The sequence below is a fragment of the Rhinatrema bivittatum genome, chromosome 1 (assembly GCF_901001135.1).
Source record: "Rhinatrema bivittatum chromosome 1, aRhiBiv1.1, whole genome shotgun sequence".
NCBI classification, from domain to species: domain Eukaryota; kingdom Metazoa; phylum Chordata; class Amphibia; order Gymnophiona; family Rhinatrematidae; genus Rhinatrema; species Rhinatrema bivittatum.
The window spans coordinates 468,568,960-468,596,347 of record NC_042615.1 but is presented as its reverse complement, the minus strand read 5'-3'; the positions used below and the strand labels follow the sequence as shown (position 1 = coordinate 468,596,347).

Below are 27,388 nucleotides of genomic sequence, written 5' to 3'. Positions count from 1 at the left end.
ACTGACGAGATTCAAGAGGCAAAGTCTGTGTGGGAACTTTCGCACATGCTCAATAAAGCTCAAAGCTCTACTAGTGTGGAGGGACAAGTCCGTTCGGTGTCATTGGGTGACATCACCCACATGTAATTGCTAGTTCAGCCTGCTTATCAACAGAAAAAAATTAAATAGTTGTAGGAAAATGAATTTTATAGACTGTGAAGGTCAGAAACTAGACTGGAAGGAGTCCATTGTATTAGCACACATTAGGAAGTAAAAAAGCCACGTTCAAAAATCTTGGAAAAGAAAGACAAAAGAGAAAGCACCAACACAGACAGTAACATGATCAAAGAAAGGTTGGTTTAAAAGAGAAACATAAAAAAGGGTTAAATTAATATAAGTTTGACACTTGTAAGCAGTAGCGCCAATCTTTAAGGCTTCAACCCTCATGTCTGGCACTACTGCTCAGAAGTTTCAAATTTTTGCTAATTCCTTTATGTGGTGCTGTTTCATTTTGTTGCTATGGTGCTTCTGTGACATATCTCTGATCTTGCTGTACAATACACCATGCTTAGAATGCTTAGGATTCTTCCATGCAGGCTGCAATGGTTCCGGTGATTAGTACAGTGAAACGGTCTATGGAGAAATGTCTAACAAATGCAGACACATCTTTAAAAAGAGGACAAATTACAACAGTTGTATAAGATACCAGAGAAGAGGGAAAGGGATTAAGAAGACAGAGATTGAACAGGAAGAGAAAATGTCTTACAGCAGAACGGAGGTAGAAATCAGATCCAGAGAAGTGGCAGGTTTAGAAACAGTGATGAGACCACTTGAGAGAGAAAAATTAAGAAAAAGGGAGCACAGAAGATCAGGGTGAAACAGGCTATGAACAAGATAGAAGCAGAGTGAACAGATGAGATATTAAAGAAGTGAAGAAACAGTGAAGAACATGAGGAGAAGACAAAAGAAACAATAAGGGGACAAAGAAGAGAGTTAATAAAGAACAAGCAATGGCAATGATTAGTAAAATAAATAATTTGGATTTGATAAAAATCAAGAGATAGCACAGATGCAAAGGAGTGGTAGAAGGAATAATAAGCATGAAGATCTACAAGTTGTTTGGTTTTCTTCCAATGTGATTCAACTCAATAGAGAAGTCCATGGAAACTGAGGAAGGATATTCATCTAGGGCAGAGGGTTGGGACAGGTATAGATGAGAGAAACAGGGGAACAGAGAGAGTCAAAGGACATAATAGTGCAGGATGAAGGAGAAGGGAACAGATTTAGAGTCACATGACTAGAAAACAGAGAAAGAGGGGTAAAAAGGGGAGGACATCATTAGAAAAAAAGAAATTTGCCCACATTCTGAATAAGATGATGAGGACAAGAGACAGAGATTTTGATTTATTTTCTTTTTAATTATAATATTTGAAACCAAGGAAACTTCTTGAACAGAAAAAAAGCATTGTTTATTTAAATTTATTTAAAAACTTTTCTATACCGTCGCTAAGTTATATACCATCGCAACAGTTTACAAATAGGCACATAGACTAAGGTAAGTAAATGTAGGATATCGTACATTCTAACAGGTGCCAATAAAGTTCGGTTACAATTTCATAAATAAAATCATTATTTGAGTAATGTTGGTCAAGTCCAGGTATATTATTGAGTTACTATCTCTTTGAGATATTACTTCTTAAATGTAGGATTGAGTAAATTCATTCTCATCTGCATTACCCTGTACTTTCATTCTCTACCCTCCACACTCTTTAGTGAAGGCTTTTTTAAAGAGCCATGCTTTTAAATTTTTCTTAAAAGTTTTGAGATTATTCTGTAATCTGAGTTCAGGGGGCATCGTGTTCCATAGTATGGGTCCAGCCAATGATAAAGCCCTTTCTCTCACTTGGGTTAATTTTGCTGACTTTACTGAAGGGATTGTTAGTAGTGCTTTGTTTGCTGAGCGGAGGTTTTTCTGTGGAACGTGTACTCGTAAGGCTGTGTTTAGCCAGTCTGCTTCTTTATCATATATTAGTTTGTGTATGGTGCATAAGGCCTTGTATTTTATCCTGTATTCGATAGGTAACCAATGTAAGTCTGCTAGAGTTTCGGTTATATGGTCCCTCCTCTTTTTTCCCATCAGTATTCTGGCTGCAGTATTTTGAAGTATCTGGAGTGGTCTTATCGACGTGCTTGGAAGTCCTAGTAAGAGTGCATTGCAGTAGTCAGTGCTGGAAAAGATAAGTGTTTGCAATACTGTTCTGAAGTGGGCAGGTGTGAGTAATGGTTTCAATCTTCTGAGGACCATTACTTTTATAGATATGTGTTGCTTCAGGTTGATTTCTGGGTCCATTATTACTCCCAGATTCCTTACTTTTTCGGCTAGCTCAATTTTTTGGTTATTTCTTAGGGTTATCAGTGTTTGAATGATTTCAGTATGTTTTCTCTCAAGGTGAAGGAATTCAGTTTTGTCAATGTTGATAACCAGTTCCATTTGGTTTAGTAGTAGTTTAATTATGTCTAGGTACATGTTAGCTAGACTTAATGTTTTCTCAATTGTGTCGTCTATTGGTAGAATTAATTGAATGTCGTCTGCGTAAATGTAATGTATTATCCCTAGGCCTGCCAGCAGATGACATAAGGGTAGCATATATATGTTAAAGAGGGTAGCAGACAGCGCTGAACACTGAGGTACTCCTGTTTCAAGTTTAAATTTTTCTGATAATGTGTTTTTTATCTGGACTTGAAAGAATCTGTTGTTTAGGTAGGATCTGAACCAGTTTATTGTTTTGTCACATACTCCAATTTCTTCAAGTCTTTTTAGTAGTATTTTGTGGTTTACTGTATCAAAGGCTGCAGATAAGTCGAGCATTATAAGGATGTAATGTTTACTGTTATCAAAACCTCTTAGTATGTTGTCTGTTAGTGAGAGAAGTAATGTCTCAGTACTGTAGTGTTTTCGGAAGCCGTGTTGTGAAGGGTACAGTATGTTTTTGTCTAGGTGTTCAGCTAGCTGTTTCTGTACTGTTTTCTCTATTAATTTAGCTAGTAATAGGAGGTTTGAGACTGGGCGGTTGTTAATGAGGGCTAGTGGGTCACTGTTTTTCTTTTTGATGATTGGTTTAATGATTGCCCCTTTTAGTGTATCTGGCATTAATCCTTCAGTTAGGGATAGGTTTATGATATTAGTTAGTGTTGGGGTTACTACATTGGTAATCTTTTTTTATCTCAGTTTTTGGTATTGTATCAATTTTGTGTGGAGCAGGGTTTATATTTTTTATCATTCATTCAACTTCTTGTTCTGATATTTCTATAAACGAGGACCATATGTTAACATTTCTTTTTTGCATTACGATTGCTTGTTTGCTGTTTTTTGGGAGTTTGTTTCTTAGGTTTAATATTTTGTCACTAAAAAATTTAGCTAATTCATTGCATTTTGATTCAGGAAGACTTTGAGGTGATTCTTGTTTGTCATTTGTGAGATTCGTTACTATGGAGAATAAGGTTCTTGGGTTATTGGCAAACTTTTCTATTTTATTGGAATAGTATTCTTTTTTAGAATTAAGGATCAGTTGTTTGTAGAAAGCTAGATGTTTCCTGAATTTGGTTAGGTTTTCAGTTGTTTTGTGTTTTCAAATTTTCAGAGCTTTCTTTTTGCATCTTTTATTTTTGCATTATACCAGTGGTTATTTTGTTTTGTTTCTTTGATAGTTATTGTTTTGATGGGGTTTATTTCATCGGCTATTTTTTTGGTTGAGTCTAACCAGAGTTCCGTAGCTGAGTTACAATCATTAAGTGTTATGTCTTTTAGTTCATCGTTGATGTAGGGTGGTCGATATTTAAGAAAAAACAAGGAAACAGATTAAAAGAGCAACAGAAGAGATGTCAATGAAAGTAACAGAGTGATCAAACAGCACAGTAAGAAAGACAGAAAATAACACAGAACAAGATTTAAAAGAGAGAAGATCCAAATATTTGTCCAGAATTGTGAGGGGGAAGGGTAAAAAGAAGGGAAAAAGATTTAGGGGTAGATTTCCAAACTATGCGAATAGGCCTACTTTTGCTGGCGCATCAGGCGCAAGCAAAAGTACGCTGGATTTTAGTAGATATGCGCGGAGCCGCGCGTATCCACTAAAATCCTGGATCGGCGCGCGCAAGGCTATCAATTCTGTATAGCCAGCGCGCGCCGAGCCGCGCAGCCTACCCCCGTTCCCTCCAAGGCCGCTCCGAAATCGGAGCGGCCTCGGAGGGAACTTCCTTTTGCCCTCCCCTCACCTTCCCCTCCCTTTCCCTACCTAACCCACCCAGCCCTGTCTAAGCCCCCCCCTTACCTTTGTTGGGGGATGAGGCGTAAATCCCCGCACGTCAGCGGGCATCCTGCGCGCCGGGACGCGACCTGGGGGCGGGTCCGGAGGGCGCGGCCACGCCCCCGGGCCGCCCCGGGCCGTAACCACGCCTCCGGGTCCGTCCCCGAAACGCTCCCGACACGCCCCCTAAACGCAGCGCGGTTCGGGCCCACCCCCGACATGCCCCCGACACGCCCCCGACACGCCCCCCTCGGAGAACCCCGGGACTTACGCGAGTCCCGGGGTCTGCGCGCGCCGGTGAGCCTATGTAAAATAGGCTCACCGGCGCGCAGGGCCCTGCTCGCCTAAATCCGCCCGGATTTGGGCGGATTTAGGCGAGCAGGGCTCTTAAAATCCGCCCCAAAGTGTAGAGAGACAAAAATAGGCAGTAATTTATTTATTTTATTTATTTAACTTCTTTTACTATACCGACACTCAAGACCAGGTCTTATCGTACCGGTTTACATTAGAACAAGGGGAAAAATCAATTAACGTATAAGTGGAAAAGAGAAGTTACATTAAAACAGGGAGAGTAAAAACATGGATGTCGGAAGATAGGACAGAATTAAGTAATTGAACAATAAGTTAACAAAATTACAAACTATAAATTAACATAAAACAATAAATTAATAATACAGAAAACATGGATTATAATCAGCGGAAATATACAGTAATATTGGAAGAGTTGAGATGTACATTAAAATCACCCAAAGGAAGAGAAGAATATCAGAATTAAGGGAAGAAAGGACAAGTAAGAGTGGCAAATTCCAATCACTAGTAAAAAAAAAAAAAAAAAAGAATGGAAAATAGAGTAATGCTGTTCAAAGGGTGAAAAAGGAAGAGTGGGGGGGAAAGGGATAGCTAAATGGAAAGGAATATAACCAAGAGAACATAAGGTAACACTACCACCACATCTCACATGATAAAGGGTATGTAGGAAGATAGAGAGAAGAGCTGACAAGAGTGAAAGAGGGAGATTCCAGAAAAAGAAGCCAGATTAAAGACAGAGCAAGAAAATTTTATTAGAGATGAAAAGTTAAGCAGATTTATTAGATACAGAATGGTAGAGAAAGAACACAGAGAAATTTAATGGAGGAACAGAGGATATGAAGTTAGAGAGATTACGGCCTGTCTGATACAGATGACATAGACATGAAAGAGAAATAAAAGTAGGTACAAGATTATGGACAAGGATAGATTGTTAAAAATATTTCAAATACAGATATAAAAGGGGAAGTGATCAATTACTGCACTAGGTAAAAAAAAACACCCCACAGCTATTACAATCTATTTAATTAATAATTTGAAAAGTATGCTTATAAATTATTAATGAAAAATATTCTTGTTTGAATAAAAGGTGCTATATATAATTACAAATTATTATAATTGTTTCTTCCCCTTTATAGGTTTGAGGGAATGGTGTAACAGATCTGTGCACCATTCTTGCGTGTCTGGGCCTTTAAATGCTCTTGTAATAAGGAAGGGGAGGAACAACTCTCACATATAGGTCCTACAAATAGTAAAGTTGTACATATTCCAAGCAGAAGGGGCTGATCACCTACCAGCTGCAGCCCCAACTAGAAAACAAGTTTAGTTCTCAATTATGATTTATGAGGACAGTGAAGTCAGCTCATATACAATCCTTTGGTACAAGCTGAGCAAAGAGATGCTCAGGTCAACATTCCCATCTCCTGTAGCACCGCACTGGCAAAGTGATATAGACTGCTCCCTCAGTCCACAGGGATTATCACAACACTTAGCCTGAAGAGGAGAGAGGTGGAGGACAACTGGCAGAAAAACAAATTAGCAGCAAGTGCATATTATCAACTCCATGGGTTTTTGCCCTAAGCTACTGCTACTCAAGTAACAATCTGTAACTTGACAGGCAGCTGGGAAATCTAGTGAATACCCGAGTACTCAAGGTATGGGAGCTCAGATAAAACAAGTGCTGTCATGTATGTAAGGAATGTTTCTCTCCCCATCACAAAATGGGAGAAAAGACTTCATAAACCAGGTCCCATGTGTAACAGTGCAGCTACTTTTTAATAGTAGAAAACACATCTGAAAAAGGAACCTGTGTGGTTTTGAACACTTATGTACTAGGACATCTTTTTTTATTGCCACTTTAAAAGCTTTCGCAGTCTATGGGCAGAAGAAAAACAAACTAAAAAAAGCTATTTACGTGTGCTGTGCCCGACAATCAACAGTGTACATGTGTTTACAAGTGGAGAGCCCAGAGAAGTGCTTACCAGTGAATGTTTTCTCACATCTGCCTGCCTTCCAAAGCTTAATAGTTTTGTCAGCTGACCCTGTCAGCATCAAGCCTTGCTCAGGTAGTATCTTCACTGCCCACACTGCTGCTGTGTGACCCTGTGGAGAAGGACAGACTTATAATGAAACAGTTCCGGGAGAGCTAAACCCCCATGAGCAATACTAGAAACCTTATACTCACACGGCAGCACGCCTACCTGCAGTGTCATCATGCATTTATCATTCAGCCAGACCTTGGCAGTAGTGTCCCATGATCCGCTTAGGAGTGTGCCAAATTTTCCAGAGGAGAGGCTGCAAACTGCAACACAATATCTGCCCTTAAAGTTCTGAAAACCTTAACTTTAAGCACTTCCAAAGATTCTGAATGTCCGAAGTCTCCAGCTTTTTCCCCCAACCTACATTGCAAAACCTGGAAGAGCGCAAAAAAAAAAAAAAAATCCCCCCCCCCCCCCCCACAACAAAACCCTCAAGGAAAGAAGTAAATCTCCAAGAGACAAACCTGAATAGACACCCTCATCCTGCTGAGTTAGTTCATAAACATTGCTTACGGCATAGAATCCTGATCTAGGCTGAACAGCGCAAGGCTCAGGAATTTTGCAGAAGAGAAGTCTATGAAGAAAGTCCAAACAATCTCAACTGGTGTGGAAAGCCTTGTGCAGGTGTCTTTTTGAAACCCTGCAGGAGGCGTCCCTGAAAGATCTTAACCTGAAAGCCCTTGCTCACTACCTGTTCAGTGCGGCAAATTTTTGAGTTGCACGCATTGTCATGCAGAGATTGTTTGCCGAAACAAAGAAAGCCCATACAGAAAAAAAAATACAAACCCTTGAGCAGAGAAGCACAGCAGCTACCTAGCACTTACTGTAACAATTTAATTTACAATCTTAAAAGGTGAAATTTGATCTTACTTGATAATATCCTTTCCTTGAGTCCTGCTAGACCAGTCCTTACTTTATGGGAATTTCCCTCCTCCACAACTGGCAGAGAGCACATCTACTTTTTCTCCCTTATGATGTCCTGTCCTACTGTAAAGGAGGTGTGGTCTCAGGCAGTTGCCAGTAACCTTCTGTCAAAGCAGAAAAAAAAAAGAACTACCACCCTGCACAGTTTGGAGTTCGAGAGAGAGAAAAAAGAAACAACTTATTTTGGATGCTCTGGCAATAGAGACTCTCTGGCTCATTTTACAGGCGTGACAGCTTCTAACAAACTAAAAAATCTGACATCTTGACTTTTTTTTTCTTTTTAATCTTTTATACTTGTTTTTATATGAAAAAGGATGGCATCTGGACTTTTATACCTCTCAAGGAATAGGATTTGGAAAATGGAGGGAGAAAGCTCTTAGCTTCTACCTTGTGTTAGAGTCAGGCAGCACCTCATTCCCGGGTGGGCTCTGGATTGGTCTAGCAGGAATCAAGGACAGGAAATTATCAGGTAAGATCAAATTTCACCTTATCTTCTTGCTAGATCAGTCCTTGCTAATGGGAAGTATAAAAGCTACTATTCTCTCTGGTGGGAGGAAGAAAGCGCTGCTTTAAGGATGCCTGTTCCAAAGACTGTATCCATTCTGGCCAGTACATCCAGTCTATAATGCTGATTTATTTTTCTTTATGGTAGCAGGCTGCCACTGGGGGAAGTAGTCCCTAAGGACAGTTGCCCAGGGAGCCAAAAAGCTTCAACTAGGTTAAGGCCTCATTAAGACCCTGGGAGTGGACTAGAGACAAATCCTCGCTAGTCCCAAGCTGCTGGAGACAGACTATAAGGTTACTGGCAACTGCCTGAGACCACACCTCTCTTACAGTCAGACAATAGCATATACATGCTCACAGAATTAATCCGCAACAGTTGCTCTTCTCCTCCTGTATCTCACTTTTGTTTCTTCTTCATCAAAATTCCCCCTCTGTAGTCCCCACAAGCCATTTTTCTGCTCCTTACTATCTTGGATTTTTAATCTCTTCCCTTCACTCTTCTTTTTTGGCTGTTCCTGAGCTATTTTGCTTGCTTTCTGTTTCATTTAGTGGAACTTTATCTGCTCACTTCCGCTCAACTTCTTTATAACCATTCATCCTTATAATAACCTTGCCCTTGACATCTGCTCTGCTTCATTCCATAAAATATTCTGGCATCTTGTCCCAAAATTGTCATCTCATTCACTTGCATTTGTAGGATGAAATTCTTTGGAAATAAGCTGTGCTATACTGCTGTGAAAAAAGCATTCTTAATCTCTCTCTGACAGCATCATCCCAGTGCCAGGACTGAGAAAAAACAAAGGACAGACAAATATAGAGAAACTTATTTCCAAAGCATATAAAATACACATCCAGGGCGGCTCAACAGTTGAGTTTTGGTTGTCTATGATGAAATGCTATTATTGAAGTATTAAAGTAATTCTATCAGCTTACCTGTTTCTTGGTATTAATTCTACTTTTCTGGGTCTAAAGTCTTTTTTTATATTTGGTATGGTTTATTTTATGGAAATCTCAGATTTACAGTTTTCTTCAATTGCTTGCACTATACTTTTATTTCTTCAATTTCTTTATGGCACCACCGGGCACACAGTTGCTCAGTGTGATGTAGAACAATAAAGACAATAATAAACAATCTAATGGTGCCTGCACGGGGCTCTGATAACAGTTTTGCCATAGTTCTTACTTGATAATGGTCTTTCATGGATTAGTCCATTGTAACTGGGATTCTCCCCACTCCTCAGCTATCAGAGACAGGGCACGCCCCATTGATTACCTCATTTTGGGTAATAAAGGGGGAATGGCCATGGGCCACTGCCAATAGACTACTTTTTCTCTTCCCTTTTCCTTGATGTTCCTACCTTCTTGAGGGAGGATGAAGAGGAAAGAAAGAGCAAGAGAAGGAGCCAGATCACCTCAAGCATCTCTGCTTGTGGCCTCTGTATTTCTGAGTGGGCCCTGGACAGTTCTAGCAGGACTCAATGAAAGAAAGTTACCAAACAAGAACAATGTTACCTTCCTTTTCACCTGCTAGACCAGTTCACTACACTTGGGAGATACAAAAGCTTCCCCTAGGCTGGTTGGGAGGAAGACAGGCTGCCGTAAGGACCCCAAATGCAAAGGCTGTATCTTCTGTCATCTTTATGTCCACCCTGTAGGGCTGACTAGGTAGTAGAGCTGCAGATCTCACCTGGGGAGACTGATGTTGCTACTGGCTAGGATGCTGAATGCATTCTTGTAGAATGAGTGCAGAGCAGCCCTGGTGCTTATCTATCATTAAGTTTGTGGACTGAGATGACCGATTCATTAATCCATCTTGCTAATGTGGCCTTGAAAACTGTTTCTCCCTTTCATGGTCCCCCCAAACAACAGGAACAGCCTATCGAATTTTCTGAAGGGGTTCGTCACTTTCAAGTATTTTAAGACAGCACGACACACATCCAGGTGGTGCAGTCTTTCATTTTTACCTATATATCCCTTTCTTCAAAAGGTTGTCTAATTTAAGTGAAAGGGGAACACTCATTACCTTCAGCAGGAATGAGAGCTCTGGCCGGAAGGTGATCGAATGTGCATATATCAGCAAGTATGATTCTCTGCATGAAAGGGCCTGCAACTCCAAAATACATCTGGTGGAAAAAATTGCTACCAGAAAGGAAGTCTAATGTCAGATCCTTAATAAACATTTGCCTTAAGGGTTTGAAGGGTGCCCCTACTACTGTTCTAAGGACCATATTAAGGTCCCACTAAGGCACAATACACCTGTAGGATGGATGTATATAGCCTCCAATCCTTTTAAAAAGCACTCTACATTTGTATGTATAGTCATTTGGGTCTCAAAATTGCAGAATATATCAATAAGCATAGTTTAATGGGACAAAGCCAACATGGATTTAGCCTAGGGAAGTCTTGTCTCACAAATGTGCTACATTTTTTTCAAGATGTAAATAAACATGTGGATAAAGGTGAGCAAGTTGATATAGTGTATCTGAATTTCCAGAAAGCATCTGACAGAGTCCCTCATGAGAGTCTTCTTAAGAAATTAAAAAGTCATGGGATAGGGGGCAGTGTCCTATTGTGGACTGGCATCTGGTTAAAAGATAGAAAACAGGGGGGCGCTAGCGAGCAGCGCAGCAACATGGCCGTCTGATTGCCTTGCTCTTCCCCTTCCCAAGCTTTACACGGTAATTCACGCAGCGCATCTGCCCTAGAGTGCTCACTTTTGTGATATTCCAGTGTGGGAATTATTGAGGATGGCGACTCGCAAGAAAAATGTGGACTTGAAGCAGTTTGCTTTTAGTAAAATCGCCGGGGAACTGGCGAGTGATGGTGAGGAACAGGCCGAGCCAGCAGCGGATTCGGCGCATTTCTCCCTGGAGCTGGAATCGGACTCTCCATCTGAGGCACCTCCTGGTGCAGCGGCCCAGCCTGATACTGTGACTCGATCGGAGATGCGCAATTGGTTCATCGCGTTACGAGCCGACCTTAAAGCCCACAAAGTAGAAATTTTAGACTCTATAACGCAAGTACGGGAAGATCTTAATACCCTGGGCCATCGGGTCGACGATTTAGACGTCCGAGTAGAGGGACAGGGCATAAAAGCTGACACACTTACTAAACAACAGGCTCAACTATCCTCGGCAGTCGAGCTCCTCACTGAAAAAGTCGAGGATCTGGAAAATCGCTCGCGAAGAGCTAACCTCCGTATACGAGGCATACCAGAAACAGAGGCATTCAAAGACTGCGTGTCCACTGTCAAGGCTCTCTGCCAGCATATATTAACTTCGGCTGTGCGCCCCGTGGAGGGGGACAGTGGAGCTTTACCTGCTGTTGACCTGGAACGGGCGCACAGAGCCTTAGGACAGCGTAATGACAACCAACACAGGGACATTATTGTTCGATTTCATCATTATAGAGTCAAAGAAGAGATTCTTCGGGCGGCTAGAGATCAGCCTCAGCTGAAATGGCAAAACCTGGATATAAGTATTTACAATGACTTAGCTCCGTCCACTTTGCAAAAGCGCTTCCTGTTAAAGGAAGTCACTGTGGCACTAAGAAATGAGGAAATTCGATATCGCTGGGGTTTTCCCTTCGCTCTCATTTTTCAAAGGAAAGGAGTCACATATCGAATAAAGTCGATGGCTGACGCAGTGAAGAGCTTTCAACAAGCAGGACTAGAGACGCCATTTTCAACACCTATAACGCATGCTTCAGCACAAGCACCCGATCAGACTCCAAGATGGCGCCGCCCTGGGACGGGAAAAGGTAGACTACGCAGACAGCGCTCTCAAGCGACCAATGCACCTGAGGGACTAGGTTGAGCGCATCTGTGACTTAGCTGGGTAACAGCGTTCTGTTTTCCTTCAGCCGGACATGGCTGCTGTGGCTTTCATTTTGAGTCAACAGTTCACAAAGCGTTACTTGTTTTATATACCGTTGTATCTATACTGTTATGTTCTGTTTCTGAAGGGGGGGGGGGTGGGGATCGGGTCGATGCGCTGCAGAGTTGGCAACCCCAATATGGGAATTCGCGCAGTAATAGCGGTTTTCCTTGGTGAAAAAGGGGATTTTCGACAGCATTATTTTTTCACTTGTAGTATGCTAATGGTACCACGTACAGGCATTACCATGGTGCTTACTATCTGGCCACTTTTCTATATCTTCCTGGATCTTCTCACTTTCCAGTGCATCATGGAGGATAGTGGGTATTTGCTCAGACCACCCTTTGGTTATAGGTCCTTGTTAGTCTTATGGCTGTTATAGTTTCCTTAAATGTAAAAGGTCTGAACACCTATCGGAAACGCCAACTACTCAGGAAGGAACTTTTACATTTAAAGGCGGATATCGCCTTCATCCAGGAGACGCACCTGAAACGAAGGCATGCCCATTTATTGTGTTGTAAGGATTTTCCTTATGTATATTCGGCTTCTAGTAATTCTCGTCATAAATATACGGGGACGGGAATTTTACTTTCCTCTCAATTCATATTTGATTTTATCACCAAAGTTGAAGATCCGGGAGGAAGATATGTTCTTCTTAAAATAAAAATCAACTCCCAGATTTACACTTTCGTATCCCTGTATGCCCCGAACAAAGATCAATCCACTTTTTTCCAGTCCCTACAGGATGTATTGCTTTCTCATGCTGAAGGGGCCCTAATTCTGGGGGGGGATTTTAATCTAACCCTTAATGATGCCCTGGACAACTCTATACCACAACACCACCGTCAGAGGTCTCCCAGAGCTAAGCTTCAGGGTCTACGGGCTGATTGGCAATTGAGGGATGTATGGAGGGATATGTACTCACATTCTCGCTCTTATACTTTTTATTCCCACCCTCACAACAGCTATTCCCGCATTGATTATTTTCTAGTAGCCAAATGGGCGGGCAATCAGGTGCGTACCTCTGATATCGAACCAATCACTTGGTCGGATCATGCTCCTATCAGCCTTACAATTGATTTGGGGCAGAGGGACTCTGGGGCTCGCTTCTGGAAATTGAATGAGTCTCTATTGTCAAATACTACTTTTGTTCAATCCATAGAGTCACAACTGCAGGAGTACTTTGCCACCAATACGACATCAGATATATCTCAGGGGGTATTATGGGACTGCTCTAAAGCAGTAGTCAGAGGTACCTTTATAGCCAGGGCGGCAGAGTGCAAGCGGCAACGTTTACAGGAAAGGGAGGATCTTTTGGAGCAAATTGGTCTGCTTTCCAAGGAACACATGCGCACCCAATCCCAGCCATGTTATCAGAAACTATTGGGCCTTAAATCTAAATTACAGCAATTGGATAACACGCAGTTACTTCATGCATTGGATATTACGAGGCAAGCATACTATGAGGGAGGGGACAGGGCAGGCAAATTGCTGGCTCGCCAGTTGAAGGCGAAGGTAACTCAAAATCATATATCGAGAATTGCTGCTTCGGACGGCACCATCACTACAGACTCAGCTGGGATTCGGGAAGCCTTCTCACGTTTCTATGAAGGCTTATACCGTTCTGAGGCAGCCATATCTCTCGAAGCTATTGAGGGGTATTTAGCGGCAGTTAGTCTCCCTAGTCTGTCCGAAGAATCTCAGCAATTTTTGGATATGCCCATTACGGAAATGGAGGTGGAAGAGGTTATTAAAGCCTTAAAGCCGGGTAAATCCCCTGGGCTGGATGGCCTAACGGGGGCTTATTATAAAAAATGTTCACAGGCCATAGTAGCACCTTTAACCAATTACTTTAATAGCCTCCGAGGGGATACTATCATTGACACGCAAGCTAATGTTGCCGGTATCACGGTTCTAGCAAAACCTGGCAGGGACCATTTGCAGTGTAGCTCTTACCGCCCCATATCCCTTATTAACGTAGATTTGAAAATCTTGGCCCGCATACTGGCACTCCGCCTTAATACAGTGCTTCCCCAACTGGTACATTCAGACCAGGTGGGGTTTGTCCCTCGGAGAATGGCGGCGGACAATATCAGGAAAGTGTACGACCTCATGTGGTGGGTGCAGGAATCAGGGGAGCCGACTGTCCTATTATCCATTGACGCTGAGAAAGCCTTCGATCTGGTCCACTGGCCCTTTTTATTTGCCACCCTACAAAAATTGAATTTTGGCTCCTATTTTCTAAACTGGATTCACAGGCTTTATGATCACCCCCATGCCAGGGTCAAAGTAAATAATGGTTATGGGAATCCCTTTGCTATAGGTAGAGGAACCAGACAAGGATGTCCTCTATCTCCCTTGTTATTTGCCCTCTACTTGGAACCTCTTACCACTTGTATTCGTAGTGCTACAGATATAACAGGAGTTGTAGTGGGCGACACACATTATAAATTGTCCTTATTCGCGGACGATATCCTGATGACACTTACAAACCCGCATACCTCCCTAGCCGGAGTGATGAGGGAACTTTCTGATTTTGGAAGAGTGGCAGGCCTTCGAGTTAATCTAGATAAATCCGAATTACTGAATATTAATCTTTCTCCCACGGATCTGGGATCCCTTAAGTCTAAGTTTCCCTTCCGATGGGCCAAATCCCATATTAAATACCTGGGCATCTTATTATCTGCAAACTTATCTGAATTGTTCTCTCTTAACTACACACCGTTGGTCAATAAGTTGACCATTGATTTAAGCCGATGGAATAAGGCTTCCTTTTCTTGGTTGGGGAGGATAGCCGTCATAAAGATGAACATGTTGCCCAAATTTTTATATTTCTTTGCGGCCTTACCTGTGTTCATTCCGGCGGTGGCCCTCCGAAACTGGCAAAAGAAGGTCTTTGATTTTATTTGGCGGCGCAGGCCTCCCCGGGTTAGCAGATCGGTTCTGTTTCTACCCAGGATTCAAGGGGGCCTGGCGGTGCCTAATTTAACATGGTACTACTATGCAGCCCAATTACGAGCGGTATTTGATATTTCTCAGACTGGGGTTTTAAAACAATGGGTCCAGGTAGAACAGGAATCACTGGGGCCTATGGCGATTGCAGCTCTGTTTTGGCAACCCAAGAACACTTGGAGGGACACTCATTGCATTCCTGCCTCGCTAGGGGTTACTTTACGGATTTGGGCCCTGACCAAATCAAAGTTAGTGGGCAATCATACCTATTTTTATCAAACCTCATTAAGACACAACTGTCAGCTCCTTACTGGGTTTCAATCGCCTCGCATGAGATTTTGGAGGGAGAAAGGAATCACGGAAGTAGGCCACCTGCTACAACAGGGTGTATTGATTCCCCGGGATACCTTTTTTGCATTACATGATTTGGACCACCGTGATATTCTATTATACGAGCAAATCACTCATTTCATTCGAGGCCTCATTCGTGGCTCGCTTCTAAGACCGGGTAGGTCATTAATGGAAGCCTATATCCTACGGGGGGAGGGCCTGACTGGGATAATTTCTAAGCTCTACCTTCTCTTCTTCCCCCCGGAGCAGGCTCATTGTAAATACAGATTTCCTTGGGAACAAGACCTTGGTAAGCAATTCAGTCGGAAGAGTTGGGAAGAAGCTCTCCTCCTTGCACATCATTGTGCTATTTCGGCCCGGTTGCAGGAGAACTGTTACAAAATGATTTTTCGATGGTATCTCACTCCTGACAGAATTCATAAAATGTATCCTAATAGTTCAGAGTTGTGCTGGCGTTGCGGAGTAGATGTGGGGACTTATATGCATATATGGTGGTCCTGCCCTCGAATTCAACCTTTTTGGGAAGCCTTATTTACCTTGCTGGGCGACATTATTGGGGTGAGAGTAACCTTGTATGCCGAAGCAGCGTTATTGAATATATTTCCCTCCACGCTGGACAAATTCCAGAAAAAATTTAGCTCGCAGTTCTTTATTTCTGCCCGTACCTCCATAGCGTCTCGGTGGAAGATGTCCTCTGTACCTCAGGCATCGGAGGTCTCGGCGAAGCTGCATTCTTATTGTAATTTGGCCTCCCTTACAGCAGATAAATATCGCAGACATGCTACTTATCGGAAAATATGGCAGCCCTTTCTCACGTATGTATCCCAACTTTAACATTGGAACCAGATTTCTTTACTTAGTCCTAGGACGGTGGCTTCCGAATGGTTCCCACCTTCCTTAACGGGGAGTCTTACGATCCCCGTCCCTGGGTCTACCTGGTATGATTCGTCCAGTTCTTACCATCTCGGGGATTACAGGCACTCTCTACCGTATAATGTCCGACATGTTGCACGATACTGGCTTATACGTGTTCTTCTGCTTATCTAACCACTGACTAACGGCGCTCCCTGTTTTGGTTGGTTACTGTAGCATACCCTGGTAATAGATGCTTACACCATGTCTGTACTATTGGATGTTTTAGCGATATTTCTTTGAAGGTACAAGTTATATTGTTATATTGTTGCTGTCGTTTAGAGGGATGGTGGGAGGGGGGTGGGGGTTTGGGGGTTTAATTACAACATGACTTGAATGCTTCTTGTTTTCTTTTGTATTATACAGCATTGTTCTTGTTATTGTGTATTCAAGTACTAATAAAAACCTAAATTTAAAAAAAAAAAAAAAAAAAAAAAAGATAGAAAACAGAGTAGGGCTAAATGGTAAATTTTCCCAATGGAAAAAGGTGAATAGAGGAGTGACCTAGGGATCTGTTCTGGGACCAATGCTTTTTAATATATTTATAAATGACCTGGAAAGGGGAACAACAAGTGAGGTGATCAAATTTGCGGATGACACAAAATTATTCAAAGTTGTCAAATCACAAGAGGATTATGAGAAATTGCAAGAGGACATTGCAAAACTGGGAGACTGGGCATGCAAATGAAAAATGTAGACAAGTGCAAAATGATGCACTTAGGGAAGAGCACCCAAATTATAGCCACATAATGCAAAATTCCACATTAGAAGTTACCATGCAGGAAAAGGATCTAGGTGTCATCGTTGAAAATATGTTGAAATCTTCTGTTCAATATGTAGGAGCAGCCAAGAAAGCAAATAGAATGCTAGGGATTATTAGGAAAGGAGTGGAGAATAAAAAGAGAATATCATAATGCCTCTGTATCGCTCCATGATGCGACGTCATCTTGAGTATTATATTCAGTTCTGGTCACCACATCTCAAGAAAGATATAGCAGAATTAGAAAAGGTACAGAGAAAGGCGACCAAGATGATAAAGGAGATCAAACAATTCCCCTATGAAGAAAGGCTAAAGAGGTTAGGACTCTACAGCTTGAAGAAGAGACAGCTGAGGGAAGATATGATAGAGGTCTATAAAATAATGAGTGGAATGGAAGGAGTAAAATGTTAATCAGTTGTTTACTCTTTCAAAAAGTACAAAGACGAGGGGACACACAATGAAGTTACTGGATAATACATTTAAAACTAATATGAGAAAATGTTTTAATCAACGCATAAACTCTAGAATTCAATGTAAGACGATGTGGTGAAAGCTGTTTGTAATACTGTTTTTTTTTCCAATTATCTTTATTGAATTTTCAGTGCATACAAAATTCACATTATTCAACTGAAAGAAAGGAAATACTGTAATAGTTGTGTTTAAAAAAAGGTATGGACAAGTTCTTGTAGGAAAAGTCCATTAACAATTATTAGTGAAGAGTTGAAGAAATCCACTGCTTATTCTTGGGATAAGCTGCTTGGAATCTAACCCTTGGGATCCTGCCAGGTACTTGTGACCTGGCTTGGCCACTGTTGGAAACAAGATACTGGGCTTGATGGACCCTTGGTCTGACCCAGTTTTATGTTCTTTAATGTGGCCCCCTATAACATGAAATGGCTGCCATTTGCACCCTCAATTAATTAAGGGCTAATCCTTTATCTAGGTCTTTCTGAAAAAAATTCTAGGATTCATGGAATGTCTGACCTTCAATGGGGAAGTCTTTATGCTCCTGACAATAGATTTCAAATCACCTCGGAACACTGCTAAGGCGGTCCTGCGGGGCGAAATAATTTCCTACGTTTCCCATCGGCGGAAAGCGTTGGACCGCAGGATCCTTTTGCTAAGCTCCCAGATGACCCAAGCCCGAGGTCGCTTCTCTCGGTTGCGTACACAGGAAGCACGAGCCTCTTACATGTCTCTTCAACACGCTCTTAACTCCCTCATACATCAAAGGGCGAAAAAAAGTTATCTTTATTACAAGTTTAAACTCTACCTGTACAGCAACAGGGCGGGGAAGATGCTGTCCAACCTAATTAAATCGTCCCAATCCAGTAGGTTTATTCCGGCGGTACGTAGGTCTCCCACGACAATGGTTAAAGACACGCCATCTATTCTTAATAGTTTCCGGGAGTACTACTCTTCTCTATATGCCTCCGGTGGGTGGGACCCGGAGAGCTGCCAGAGGTTTTGCGAGTCCTTGTCCCTCCCCTGTTTGACGCATGCCCAGAGGGAACAGCTCAATGCTCCTATTTCAGAATCGGAGGTGCGCCTTGCCATTCTCCACTCTAAAAACCACAAAGCCCCAGGTCCCGATGGTTTTACCGCGGAATTTTTTAAGACATTGGTGGACCAGGTGACGCAACCTTTGGCCTCTATGTTTTCGGCGTTGGTGACCCAGGGGTCCTTCCCCGATCATTCTAATTTGGCACACATTATTTTAATCCCCAAAGCTGGTCGGGACCCGCTCCTGCCAGAATCTTACCGCCCTATTTCTCTCCTCAATTATGACCATAAGCTGCTGGCCAAAATACTGGCGGATAGGCTGGCGTCTCAGTTGCCAACACTGATAGGGGCCCACCAGGCGGGTTTCGTCCGCCAGCGTTATGCACTCGCCAATATCCGAAAAATTCTGACGGCCATGACTATCAGCCGCCAGATGTCTCAATCTTACTTGGCCATCAGTTTTGACGCGGAGAAGGCGTTTGATAGGGTGGAGTGGGGGTACCTTTTCTTCGTGTTGGGCCGCATGGGATTTGAGGGTTTCTTTCTCCAGGCTCTCCAGCTTCTTTATTCCGCACCAAAGGCGCGCATCGTTGCTAATGGAGCCCTGTCTGATTCCTTCCCCGTAGAACGTGGTACCCGACAGGGCTGTCCTCTTTCCCCCCTGTTGTTTTTACTACAGTTAGAGCCCCTATTGCACGCCATAAATGACACTCGGGAGATTCGGGGCATTCGTATGGACCCAGACATCTTTAAGTATGTTGCCTTTGCGGATGACTTGCTAGTTTTTCTCACCAAACCCCATTCTTCATTACCCCCTCTCCTCCGCTTAATTGGTTCTTTTGGGGCATTTTCCGGGCTGAAATTGAACGAATCCAAGTCTTCCGTGCTGGCCCATCCCCCGGACTTGCGGGACTCCTGGCCTACCCCGTTCCCCTTACAGTGGGCGGGTGACAGCCTTCGATATTTGGGGGTTTATATTCCGGCAGACCCGGAAGAAGTGTATCAGGCCAATATTCCCCGCTTACTGCGTCAGACTCGGGAGACCCTGGCCCGTTGGAGGTCCTTGCCGCTTTTGGTGGCAGGGAGGGTAGCGCTATTTAAGATGATTTTGCTCCCCAAATGGCTATATCTTTTGCAAAACCTCCCTTTATTGCTCAAACGGAGGGACCTCGCTGCCCTGAACAGCGCATTGCGCAGGTTTTTGTGGAGAGGCGGGAGAGCTCGTCTTCCCTTAAAATGGTTGCAAAACGACTGGAGGGCGGGGGGCATGGGAGTCCCGGACCTGGCTCGTTATAATCTGGCTTGTAATATGCGGCTCCTGCGTAACTGGCTCTTGGATACCTCACACTACGCTCCGATATCAGTAGACCAGGCTCTCATGTTTCCTAGGACCCCCTCCTATGTAGTGCAAGCGGGCTCCAGTCACCTTCCTTCGTTTCTCACTCAAACAGCTCTTATTAAACCCCTGCGACAGACTTGGGTGCGCCTTACGAAACTCCTGCAGATCCCTTCAATCTGCGCCTATTTGCTTCCACTCCGAGGGAATGATGAATTTCCGTCGGGTTCCCAATCTGTTATGTTTCAGCGATGGGAAGCCAAGGGTGTCACTCGCGTGGGCCATTTGTGGACTCAGGGGGGGACCTTTATGCCTTTCTCTGAATTTCGGAGTCTTTACCATTTAGGGGGTAATCAGGTTTTCCCATACCTGCAGGTGCGCCACTACATGCAAACCGTGCCGGAGGCCTCTAAGAGTATAACCCAGTTTCAAGCGTTGGACAGCATATTCCACTTTGCCAGTGCTCGCACCCCCTCCCTTTCCAGCTATCACAAGACATTGCAACGCCTGACGGAGGTGGATGTCCTTTCTTGCCTTGTGGCTAGATGGAATAGGGACGGAGATTTTTGCTTAACGGTTCTTATTTTGCGTACGTGTTTCAGGCGTATAGCTAGGATCTCGACCAACTTGTACTTTCGGGAGATGCAACTTAAGTTTTTGAGTCGGGCATATGTGTCTCCTCAGGTGGCTTTTCAATTGACTATTGCCTCATCGCCAATGTGCACCCGGTGTCAGGGTACTGTGGGCACTCTTTCCCACGTTTTTTGGACGTGTCCCACAGTGCATAGTTTTTGGCGCAAGGTGATCGCCTATATGGAAGACATACTCGACATAGTGCTGCCTGTCTCTCCCCTATGGTTTTTGTTTGGTTGCATATCCCCGATTCGAGTCCGGGATCCTGGTTCGCGCCTGTTGTTACAGAAGGCGAACCTGGTGGGGAAGAAATCCATATTACTGGTTTGGCGTTCCCCGGATGCCCCGTCTTTTTGGGTTTGGAGAAACCAAATGCACTCCTTGATGACGATGGAAAGCATGGCGGCGCGCGGCTCTCCTCAACGACGACGACTCTTCCTCAATATCTGGAATCCGTATCTTCAACAACTATCCCACCGGGCACGGAGTCTTGTGCTGAACGATTAAAAGGCCACACGACTTAACGGACTGGGCTACCCTTGCCATTTGGTAGAACTGGCCATTATCCTCTATCCATTCCTCGATGTGACTCATATACTGGGGGGGGAGGGGGGTGGGGGGAGGGAGGGGAGGAGGGGGGGAGACGGTGGGCATTGTTTGGTATTGTGGTAGGGGAGGGATCTGAAACCACCCTCCTCTACAATTGTTGTTTGTTCTGGAAAACCCAATAAAATTGTTTAAACATCAAATCACCTCGGAAATAGATTTCAAATTGCCTCAGAAATAGGATAACGAGGTTCAATTCCTTCAAGCTTTTAACATGATCATTAAGACTGCTTAGGAATAACCTCTGCCTCACAACCATACGCTCTGAAGGGCCAAGCTATAAGAAAAAATGGAGCTGGGTTTTCCATTAGTACTAGACTCTGACGCAGCAAGCTCTGTTTTCTGGAGAACTATAGAGAAGTCCACACTAGGAGTCATGCCAGGTCTGCAAACCAAGGCCTCCTTGGCCAATCTGGGGCCATCAGTATTGATAGGTCATCCTCTATTCTTTTTATTACCTTTCCTATTAGGGGCCAAGGAGGAAATTCATACAGGAGGCTGGCCTTTTGTCAAGCACAGATTAGGATACGTATCCCCCTGGATTCTGCTTCTTTCTGCTGAATGAAGAACTTGCCACTTGGGATGCCATTAAGTCTATTGCCAGTAGACTCCACTGGTCCATTATTATCTGGAAGGCTTCCTAGCTGAGTTCCTACTTCCCTGGGGTCCAGCCAGTTCTAGCTGCAGAAATCTGCCTATACATTTTTGTTTCCTGCAACATGAAACACTAACAACTGGGCCAGATTCTTCTCTACCCAGCTAAGAATCTTACTCACTTCCCTCTGCAAGCTTGGGGCTGTGAGTGACCCCCTGCTTGTTCACATATGCCACTGCTGTGGCATTGTCCAAGAGGACTTTGACTGCCTTTCCTTTCAATCTCACTAGGAAGGCCTGAAGTGCCAATTTGATGGCTCTCGATATTAACCGGTTTATAGGCCAAAATGCATCAATAGTGGCCCTGGCAATGTGCTTCCACCTACTCTGGCTGGCATCTGTGGCTAGCACACCCTAGTCAGTTGGTTCTAAGTCTACCCCTTTTAGGAGACTGGAGGAATCAAACCATAAATCCAGGTTCTCTTTCACCACCCTTGGCACCCATAGCTAACAGTCCTAGAATTGGGAGCTGGAGACTAATTGGCTAGCAGTTCAAGGAACTATGTCTATGGTAGCCATCAGCCCCACTAGTTACAGGTAGTCAGAAGCCCTGGGACAGCTCAGGGAATGAAAGGCATCTACTCTGTATAGAATTTATGTGATCTGCATGGGCGTGAGAGTTACCTGTTGTTCCACAGAGTCTAGAATAACACCTGAGAACTCCAGTGATTGTGCAGGCTCTAATTTGCTCTTCACAGAATTCACCACCCAGCCCTATCTTTCTAGAAGTCAGACTACTGGAGCTAAAGTCTGCTGGTTCACCTGGGTAGTTTTTGCCTGATAAGTCAAATCATCCAAATAAAGGAGTATCAGTATCTCCTGCTTGCACAAGACTATTAACTAGATAACCAACACGGTAAATGTACACAAAGGGTAAATAACTACAACTCTCTATCCACTTGTCATAAAATTACACACAATATAGAGAGCCCAACAATAATATATGAAATATACAAAATTTATTTAAAGATATCACACAGATATACCTATATAGACAATAAAACTAAGCTAGCACACACACACATTCATACCCACAAGTTAAAAAATATGTTGTTTTGAGATACAGTATATAACTCTGGTTATATTACCAATTGAGTTTACAAATACTCATAGAGTTTCAATTGAGAATTAATAAATTACTACAAACTTTTAATTAGAATTATGTGCTTTCAATTCAATTTTCATTCATGGTTGATTGAGTAAGGTCCGTGTTAAACTATAAGGATTAATTGAGTAAAGTATTCTTTGAAATACATTGGTTTTGGAATGATTTTGGCGAAAAGTGTAAGGTGCATTGATGCTGGTTAGAGTATAATTGAATTGATTATCCAAATGTTCATTGTTTTCCTTATATAAGCTTTGTGGGGAGGTTAGCAGTTCACATTTCAGCGGGTGACGGCGTGTTACGTCACTTCCGATCAGACGTGAGTGTTGAAAGTTTTTGCATTTGTAAAACTAGGAGTTCGGCGGGTGGGGGTAAAGCCGTTTTATTTCCAATGGTAATTTTTTGGTTATATTGTTGCAGAATATGTTTGGCTTGAGATCGCAGGTCGGCGTATTTCATCAATAAATATGTAAAAAAGGAAGGATGTATAGAAATTCATAAGGGCTAAAGGAAACGCCGCGAAACACAGATGGTCGAAAGACGTGACTAATGAATGAAAGGGAACGCTGTGTTGAAGGAACTTTGTAAGAAGTTTGAAGTGTTATAGGTTGAATAAATTGTTGCAATTCAGGTAGGTACGGCCATTATAAAATACATTTGGGGTTTGGTATAGGAAGAGAAGATAGATTTTTGTCGTGATTATAAGCCTATTAGATTTTAGGATCTAAATAAAAGTAAAATAAAGTGAGATAAAAAAATATTTAGAAAAGCGTTGGGTTTTTATGTGTGGTGGGTAATAGCTATGTGGTGATCAATGAAGGGGGTAGTGGAGTTGTGAATAGGTGTTTATCAGCTGTTATAGGTTTTAGGAAAATAGGGTTGACACGTATCCTTGAAGTGTAATAGTTATAAGACAATGTATGTTTTTTTAGTTGTGTGATTAATTGTTTACATGTGCTTTTCAGTGTGGCAATACACTTGTAAGTGTACATTTACATCAGTCCTTGAGGAAGCCCCAAATGACAGGGGTGAAACGAAGAGATCTTGCATCTGCTTTTGTCGGACACAAATAGCACATAATTCTAATTAAAAGTTTGTAGTAATTTATTAATTCTCAATTGAAACTCTATGAGTATTTGTAAACTCAATTGGTAATATAACCAGAGTTATATACTGTATCTCAAAACAACATATTTTTTAACTTGTGGGTATGAATGTGTGTGTGTGCTAGCTTAGTTTTATTGTCTATATAGGTATATCTGTGTGATATCTTTAAATAAATTTTGTATATTTCATATATTATTGTTGGGCTCTCTATATTGTGTGTAATTTTATGCACAAGACTATTGCCATGACTACCATGACCTTATTAAAGATCTTCAGAGCAGTTGCAAACCCTAGTGATAGAGCTTGTAACTGCTAATGCTGGCCTAGAATGCAAAAGCGCAAATGCCTTTAGAACACCAGTCTGATAAATTATGTGGAGACAGGCTTCTGTCAAATCCAGTGATGACAGATATTCTCCTTTCTTTACCTCTGTCATGTCAGAGGAGAGTATCTCCATTCTGAAGTGGGGTATCTTCAAACACTTCTTGTCTCCTTTCAAATCTAAAACAAAGTGGAAAGTTCCATCCTCCTTTGGGACTACAAACTAAGTTAAAAAATGTTCCCTGCCCCCTCTTCTGGGGAGGGACTAGATTATGTCTTCCAGGTCATGTAAGCTCTGCAAATTCACTCCTACCGCTTCTCTTCTGGCTTGCAATGTGCAGGGAGAAACCATTAAGGCATTTGGTATCAGAGAGGCACATTCAGGAGCATACTTTAAGATTACATGTACATGTAACCTGGGTCCACTCTGCAAAATACCATAAGTGTCCACCCATCCGAATTATCGCAAGAGAGATCCGCTGAATATCATTATTTATTTATTTCTATACAGTCTTCTGTTAGACAATCATGGTGGTTCACAAAGTTCACAAATTAAAATAATACCAAATGCATACATAAAATAAAAAACAGTTACTTAACTACAATTCTACCTTTAATCACACTTGACTATATTAGGCTATTCTCATCTTGTTAATGGGCTTAATCATTATGGAGGGTGGCTTCACGTGGCTACAGGAAGGTCTCTCCTTAGTCTTTTGGCTCCTTGAAAGGACTGGAAGTTTCCTTCACCCGGTATGCAAGGCTATCAGCCCCATAGACCTTCCCCTATGTTAGGCTTTGAAATGCTGCTGCCACATACCTCACATGCTCAGCTGGTCTTTATCCTAAGGTAGTTTTGGGGGCTTAGCTTCCCACAAATGCTTTACTAATTTTGTAAATAGTAGACCCCCCCCCCCCCCCAACCTAGAGAAGGGAAGCTTGCAGAGGCATGATTTGGATGCAGGGTCGGCTGCCCAGTTGCAGAGCCAAAGAAGCCTCCTGGTCATGACACCCTGAGGCGACCAACCTAGAGGACAGCATAATCAAACCTTACATTGTGTCCACCAAAAAGGCTACTGTCAACTTCAGGCTTGCTGTATCTGGCTTTCAGGCAACTGCTGAATCCAGCGCAAAGCTGCCTGAGCTACACAGCCTCCTCAGATCAAGGCCTGAATAGTCATGTCCCCTGAAGAGAAGGCCTGTTTCAAGATGGCTTTGATCTTCCTATCCTGAGGGTCCTTTAAGGATCTCTCTCATTCCACTGGGAAGGTGTTTTTACAGGCTACTGCTGAAACCAGTGCATCCACCCTTGGAATCTATAATAGCTTATTCTCTTCCTCTGCAGGGAGGGGATACAACTTCCCCATCATCCTGCCTCCTCTGAGCCCCCTTGTGGAAAGTCTCACTCTGGCAGTACCATCTGTCACAAGGCCTCATGCAGGGGGAAAAGGTTTTGGAGGTTTTCTCATCTCCTGAAATATGGGGTCAGCTTTAATTGAATCTTCCAGTTTGGATCCTAAAATCTTCAGGGCTGCTCCACACTGGTAATGAGAGCTAATAGCTACTCTTTCCAAAACAGTCTTACTATGGAAATACTATCCTCCTCTAATGAGCCCTGCCCTTCCTCTTGAGAACTTTGGGACATGCTGGGCTCTGATATATCCATTGACCAGTCCCTCTCTCCAACGTCTGGTGTGACTGTGCAAGTGGGTGATGCTTTGGGAGTGAGGGTGTCCCATGAGTGCTTAGAGGCCCTGCCCTCCATCAGATGCTGATTAAAGGATCTTGACCCAACAACAGAGCCAAGCTTCTTCACAGTGCAGAAAGCCTGGTGCATCACTAATGGAGAAATTACTTACCTGATAATTTTGTTTTCCTTAGTGTAGTCAGATGGACTCAGGACCAATGGGTTATGTGCCCCCCTGCTAGCAGATAGAGATGGAGTCAGGTATCAAAGCTGACGTCATTGTAGATATACCCCTGCAGTGACCTCAGCCATTCAGCATTCTCTTCAAAAAGCCATTCTGGACATACTAACTGAAAAAACGATTAGAATTTGGATACAACTTAATAACTTGATTAAAAAACTGGAGACCGCAACTGTACTCAACCAAGCAAACACTGAATTCCAGAAATACTATAGATGCCCTGAACTATGGATAGGGCAACGGTTTACCCATAACCTCATGGAATCGAGATTCACCTCATAGGCGATTCCTTGGTACCGTTCATGGGCAGCTGTGGGCGGAATGCTAAGTCCATCTGTCTACACTAAGGAAAACAAAATTATCAGGTAAATAATTTCACCATTTCCTAGCGTGTAGCCAGATGGACTCAGGACCAATGGGATGTACAAAAGCTACTCCCGAACGGGGCAGGAAGCTGCCCGCGATCTGGTTAGCACCGCCCTCACAAAGGCTGCGTCCTTTCGGGCCTGGACATCCAGGCGATAGAACCTAAGGTGTGTAAGGAGGACCACATGGCTGCTCGACAGATGTCGTCGGGAGACAGCAGCTTAGCTTCCGCCCAGGATACTGCCTGGGCCCTAGTGGAATGAGATTTAACCTGAAGGGGAAAAGGCTTCCCTGCCTCTATATAAGCTCCCATGATCACTTCCTTGATCCAGTGAGCTATGGTAGCTCGCGAAGCCACTTCACTTTGTTTTCTTCCCTTGTGAAGGACAAACAAGCAGTTTATCTGGCGCCCTGGTTTTGAACGTTCCAGATACCATACTAAAGCCTACGGATGTTTAAGTGGCATAGGAGGTGGTAGTCTTCAGTGTTCTTGGGGATGGTAAGGAAATGGATTGGTTCAGGTGAAATTCTGAGACTACCTTTGGTAAGAAGGAAGGGACAGTGCAGAGCTGTACTGTTCCTGGAGTAAACCGAAGGAATGGCTCCCGACACAACAGCGCGTGTAGTTCAGAGATGTGACGAGCCGAGCATATTGCCACCAAGAATACAGTTTTCAGTGTTAACAGTTGTAGAAGACAGACTGCACAGCGGCCAAAAGGAAGGCCTTGCTAAAAAGTCCAATACTAGATTGAGGTTCCAAAGGGGGACCGGACACTTTAAAGGTGGCCGGAGGTGTTTAACCCCTTTTAGGAAACAAGGCAAGTCCGGATGGGTTGACGGGCGGGTACTGTTCACCTCGCCCCTGAAGCAGGAGAGCCACCACCTGGACCTTCAAGGAGTTGAGGGACAATTCTTTGTTCAGG

The 27,388-nt window shown here is 43.2% G+C and overlaps 1 protein-coding gene across 2 annotated transcripts in view; it reads right to left on the bottom strand.

Moving 5' to 3' along the window:
• PLAA (phospholipase A2 activating protein) overlaps positions 1 to 27,388 on the bottom strand; it is a 207,651-nt gene that overhangs the window by 135,394 nt on the left and 44,869 nt on the right. For both annotated transcript variants that reach the window (XM_029606392.1, XM_029606383.1), the window contains exons 3-4: positions 6,791 to 6,891; positions 6,572 to 6,692 (exon numbers count right to left, since the gene is read on the bottom strand). In XM_029606392.1, coding sequence (XP_029462252.1) covers positions 6,572 to 6,692; positions 6,791 to 6,891 — 222 coding nt within the window. The remainder of the gene's footprint in view (positions 1 to 6,571; positions 6,693 to 6,790; positions 6,892 to 27,388) is intronic.